This window comes from Austrofundulus limnaeus, unplaced genomic scaffold, assembly GCF_001266775.1.
Source record: "Austrofundulus limnaeus strain Quisiro unplaced genomic scaffold, Austrofundulus_limnaeus-1.0 Scaffold52, whole genome shotgun sequence".
NCBI lineage: Eukaryota > Metazoa > Chordata > Actinopteri > Cyprinodontiformes > Rivulidae > Austrofundulus > Austrofundulus limnaeus.
The window spans coordinates 265611-271731 of NW_013952454.1; the positions used below are offsets into that span (position 1 = coordinate 265611).

The window sequence follows — 6121 nt, forward strand, 5'->3', positions numbered from 1 at the left end:
GTACTTTTATTCAAGTATCACTTTGAGGTACTTTATACAACACTGTACCTAACCACCCCCTGTACATAACCCTAACCCACCCTCAATCCACACATTAGTCTAAAACCTCTAAACCAAAAAAGCTGTTCCACCATTTGGTCCCCAAAGGAACTACTGGTCCTGACAAGGTTAGTGTTTATATCAGAAAAGGTACTAAAAAGTTAACAGAAACTAAGTACACACACAGGCTCAAACAGAATCMCCCTTTTGACTTTGCAGTTCAGAATAAAGACAGAGACACCAGATAAGGGGTCATTCACTTTTATTACAGTTATTTAACTTGACCAGTTTCAATTTGTCAAATTTCTAACAATACAGTTACACTGAAAACGTTTTGGCCAAATAAAGAACTCCGTGTCTGAATATTTAGGAAACATGTCTTTGGTTAAAGGTTTCTAATGAGCATGAAGAGCAGCTCTCTCTCTCTCTCTCTTTCTCAGCAACATCCTTTAATTCAAATCCCAATCAGACAGCCGCTCTTACGTTTCCAACCTTTTTTTCTTTTTACACAAATCAATAATTTAGTTCAGCTTGTGCTTCGTGTGACTGCTTTTCATATTCCAGGACAAGTATTTACATGTCTTTTGTTTGCTGTTTTTATTATTTTGTTTCCGCATATACATGCTTGTGAATTCCATGTGAAACACATGACCCTTGTTCCAACTGATTATTACGTACAGTTTAAATAAAAAATACAGAATAATTACATCCAAAACACAGCATTGTAAAAGGCAATAATGCAGCAATTAAAACCTCAATAACATAGTTTACATTTCATCGGGAAGGTATAGGGGACAGACCAACAAAGAAGTCTAGAATCCGACTGAGGACGTAGGTACAAATGTGACTTGAGTAACTAGAGTATACACCGTTCTAAGTCTGCTAAATGCTGGTAGGAAACCGTCAGTGGTTTGGGAAACACAGGCAAGCTTCTTCTCATCTATGGTTTCAGAAGTATCATTACAAGATCGACTGACTTAAACTGTGAACATACAATGTTTTCATTCACTAACGGAGCTGTACAAAATATACAGGGGCTWTGACTTTGTCTTCAACGCGTCATAACTCAGCCACAACCTGCTWTTAAACCCGCCCGGCGAGACAAACCCAAATTATGGCAAGGTTAAACTCAGATACCCCACTAATCAGAACGTTTTGCTCTTTTTTTAATGCAAGAAAAAATCCGCAAGTTGYGATAATTTACTCAACTTCCTCAAGGAATTAAAAAAAAAATACAAACTTTATAGAAAATGGTTTGCTAAAAAAACAAACAAAAAAAAAATGGAAGTTGATTTTGGTATGGAGCATATAGATAAAGACCAAAGACCCAAAAGTGACATTCCACAGTGTGACCTTTTTCTACATCAAGATGACCAAATGATACAATTATGTGGGTTTAACAATCAAATCAAGCTGACACATTGAGCAGTAAAGAGTTAGTCAGAAAGAGAGGGGGCAATCCCTTTATCTTATTGTTACTTACCTATGCAGAGTTGGTCACCARTGTGAAAAAAACGACTGAGTCATTCGGTGAAAAGCTGTTTTCATGATGCRAGTAAATAAAACCGTCATCGAGCACTACCATCAGTGTTGATGAGTTCAGTCATGTTAAAGTGACATTCAAAAATATATATATATTAAAAAAAACTTCCACAACAGAGTGCGGCGTGTTTTCTACGAGTCACACACTGACGCTTTACATTACAGTAGCTGTGCCCATTTTACACTCCACTGCTTCGTGCAGGATAAAACATCTAACTATGCCTCTGATCAAATATACATTCGCAAAAATGCTACAGAAAGTGATGAACGAGAGCGTCGGCTAGTTCGTCTCCTAGATAGTTCWGGACTGGACTGCTCCCGCTAAGGGTTACTAAAAGGGAAGTGATGGAAATAAAATAAATAATCAAATAAATAAGAGAGGATGGAATCTCAACGTCTACCTTGAATACATTCAGAAAGTAGTTGCTGTGTCGTTGTCTTGTGCTGGTTATTACAACAGTCCGTTTTCAATCAGCCATGTTAGGAAAATGTTTCTCCTTCTCATAACAGCACAGTTATTATTGTTTATCATCATCACTATTATTATTATCATCATTTTTTAATATATTTCTTCTGTTACGTTAATGCAAATTAATCATAGAAACGTCTACATCTAGTCGCGTGTAATTCGTATTTACAGTGTCCACTTTGGAAACGGTGACGTTGCGGACTCTTCGAAAAGGCAATGACAGGAACACAAAGAAACACTGCAGTGTCGTACGCTAAAACGTCATGCTTTTGGTAAAATACCRGACTTTTGATCTTTCAAAAGCAGAACAAACAAAACCAAACCGTTTTCTAATTAAATAAGCAAAATAATGTTTATGACATTTTTTGCCCAAATTATTATATAGGGTATTTCGTCCAAGGTAGAACTATTTTTTGTACCATTAACCGTAGTTCTGTTTCAATTTCTGTGTTTTTCCGTCATTTATTTCAGTCTGTCTCATACATTCATCGACCTCCACATCAAATTTTGAATGCCGTCTGATGTCGCAGAAAGCTGAAGTGAACTATAAGCTAGGCTGTCATTCACACCCATCTACACAGATATATTTTTAACGGTGGTACAATCTCAGCAAAGGAACTACTACTACTAAAAAAAACAGAAACGGTTATAAAGCATTATGCACCATTCAAAATTAGATTCTAATGTGGGTCAAGTCATGCCACAGGGAGWTTTTCCAGGATCATGAAAAGGTTGTGGCACAGCTAAATCTAAAACAAATCAGATTCCAATAGCTACAGGACCTCATTGTTCACGTAATGATGAAGAGTTATGATCGGGATGGGGAGGTAAACCCCCAAACTTTAGCRGTTGCTTACGATTTTTGCAACACATCATAAAACCACCCGAGGGGTGGTTCAGCTTAGACTTAATGGAGATTGTGTGTTTGTGGGGGGGTGGGGGAGGGGGCGCACACGAGGTCAGGCATGACTTTGCTGGCAAAAGCACCTGGTGCTTCAGTTCATCTGTTCAAAGAATTTGTAGGTGGGGTTCTCGTAGCCGTGGTTCTGCATTTTGTTGAGCTGCCTTTCCTCCGGGGTCAGCATGGGGTCGACCTGCTGCGAAAGAGACCAGAGCTTGGATTATGTCGCCGAATGCCAATTCACAAAACATACCTGTCAACTGAGGTAACGGTTTCTTTAAAAGCTGAGAAAAAAAAAGGCTGAGAGCAACATACAGAAGGTGGGGAAAGCCCCCTCAAACTTCCTTTTGAGGGTATCAAGACTTATGAAAACATCTCAAGTCAGAGATGATGCTGGAAGACTTTCTATGACTGATTATTCCAGGGGATTATTGTAGTGTGTAAAAATGAGTAATAATGTATTTTGAAGCAAGAAAGCTCTATTTCGTTTGTATTTCCTGGTTTCTTCCTACGTGACWCACCTCTGCATCCTCATTGGCTACAACTGTGACTGTGCTGCATGAGGCCGTTCTCAACTGTCGCCTCTGGTCAGTGAGGTGTCAGCTGTGCTGGGTGCTTCAGACAATTAAAGTGTTTTTTTTAATAATAAAGATTTGAAAATGTGTGATGTTTCCATCTCATTCTGAGACCCAACGAGCCGAGTCGTATTAATCGGGGGCTCGTCCGGGATTCAATTTTGGGCTGCAACACTATTCTGTTGTGTTCAAGATGTTTTTGGGCCACAGCTTTCAGATAGAAGACAAATAGATAGGACTGTTTATTGGAATGTTTTCAAAATTAAATACAGTGGGGTGCGAAAGTTTGGGCAGCCTTGTATAATTTTCCTGATTTACCTTTATAAATCATCGATTGTTTGGATTAAAAAAATCAGTAAAATACATCATATAGGGGACAAATACAGTGATATTCGAATTGCTTAAACAAAATTACGCAGGTGCATAAATTTGGGCAACAAAAAAACAAAACAAAACGAAAAAACTCAATATTTAGTAGATCCTCCTTTTGCAGAAATAACAGCCTCTAAATGCTTCCTATAGCTTCTAATGAGAGTCTGGAGCCTTGACTTGAACTGTGCCTGTGGTCCTCCATTTTCTCACATTGTTTCTCACAGTGGAAACTGAAAGCTGAAATCTCTGAGATAGCTTTCTGTATCCTTCCTCTAAACCATGACGGTGAACTATCTTTGTTTTCAGCTCATTTGAAAGTTGTTTTCAGACTCCCATGCTGGCACTCTTCAGAGAAGATGCAAAAAGGAGAAAAACCTACAATTGCCTCCCTTAAATACCCTTTTTCATAATTGGAGTCACCTGTGTATAGAGGTCAAGGGTCACTGAACTTACCAAACCAAATTTGATTCCAATAATTAGTTCTAAAGGTTTTGAAATCAATAAAAATGACAAAAGTGCCCAAATTTGTGCACCTGCCTAATTTTGTTTAAACAATTATGGCACACTTTCTGTAAATCATATAAACTTAATTTCACTTCTCAAATATCACTGTGTTTGTCCCCTGTATGATATATTTTACAGATTTTTTTAAGCAAACAATCAATGATTTATAAAGGTAAATCAGGAAAATTAACAAGGCTGCCCAAACTTTTGCACCCCACTGTATTTTGAAAAAAGGTGATCCTTTAAGAGAAATTTTCCATAACCTGCCCAGGTTCTGTAAATTCTTGCCATTGCTGTCAGGCATTTTATTAGTAATTAATAYGTTTAAAAATGATGTAGCTACTGTATGCTAAACAGCTACCGGCTGTAGCTTCAAAACAACGATGATGTAAGAGAATATCGATTTTCCTATTTAACTTTTTTGGAAGAATGTTTTTTTTTAAATACCAAAATTGTTTTCTTATCAATAGTATATTATGTTCCTGGACCAAAAAAAAGTTGAAATAACATTTTTAAAACATACTTTAATGTTTGAGTCCAGCTTGAATTATTTTAGTGTTTAACCCTGTTTTATCTTTGTTTTCAAAACTTCAAAGTTTTCAAAAGTTTTCCAGGAAGTTTTAAAACTTCTTGGAAAATGTTGTAATCAGGCTAATTCCTTTTAGAAACATTCTTAAATGTAAACAAAGAAAAGGAGGTACTGTGATGATAACAAMAAGAAGTTTGCATCATTTAAGAATAATAGTAAAATATTACTGTATATTGGAAACCAGTGCAGGTAGGAATAAAACATAAAACTGTTAAGTGCTTGATTTATCGTCCTGGCTGGGGTCCTACCTCTACAATCCCATGGCTGATAGTGCCATATGGCTTCCTGCGCACCAGCAGCAGACTGATGACCATCACCATTGCAATAGCCACAGCCACCACCAACAACCCCACCATGGCGCCACGGTTAAACGTCTCCAAGGCATCGGGTTGCTTTGAAAAAAAAAAATCGTGAAACAGTAAAGCTGTGTCAAAGCAAAATGAAATACATAGTTATACAAATTTCTTTTAGCAAATATGTTCTTACTAGTTCATCCCTTGCAATCTCATTGGGTTTGATTGCCTGCTTGAGCTCTGCAGAGGTGTTGATCTAAAAAGCCAGGAGGTTTGTAAGGAAATAATAAAAACACTGAAAACAGATGGCAACAAAAGTGCACRGTCTTGCATCGGTGCAGCTCGGGTCAAAACGACCATCGTTTTACCTTTTCCTCATTCTCGTAAGTAGGACTTCGCTCTGATGTGTTGTAGTCATATTCATCCTCTACAGACAAGAAGACAGATTTAAAAAAATGATACCTAACTATGAGGGAAAGTAAAATGTTAAATTTGAAATATGAGTTCACCTTTCTTATTAGGCTGCACATCTGTGGAGACAAAAACGGAGGAAAATATAATTATTGAAAGTAAACCTAAAGGAAGTGGTTCATCATTTTATATGCTTACACTCAACATTAGAAAAGCTAATAAATACTGTTTATATATTAGGGGTGCAACAATACATGTACCCATATCGAACAGTTCAATACAGTGCTTTAGGTTCAATACACACTTGTATCGAACAACACAGATTTTTAAAATTGATTTTATCAACTTGTCTTCTGAAGATGCTCTGTGTTGAAGGATCAGTGGATCTGTGTTCGACTACTCCACCTAGGCTGCATTTTTGAGCGC

The 6121-nt window shown here is 37.3% G+C and overlaps 1 protein-coding gene across 1 annotated transcript in view; it reads right to left on the bottom strand.

Moving 5' to 3' along the window:
- Window positions 1-284: 284 nt before the first annotated feature.
- aplp1 (amyloid beta (A4) precursor-like protein 1) overlaps window positions 285-6121 on the bottom strand; it is a gene marked incomplete at its 5' end in the record, with an annotated part of 56339 nt that continues 50502 nt past the window's right edge. Inside the window, 5 exon segments of the mRNA XM_014008694.1 lie at window positions 285-3147; window positions 5240-5383; window positions 5478-5540; window positions 5653-5711; window positions 5794-5814. Coding sequence (XP_013864148.1) covers window positions 3046-3147; window positions 5240-5383; window positions 5478-5540; window positions 5653-5711; window positions 5794-5814 — 389 coding nt within the window.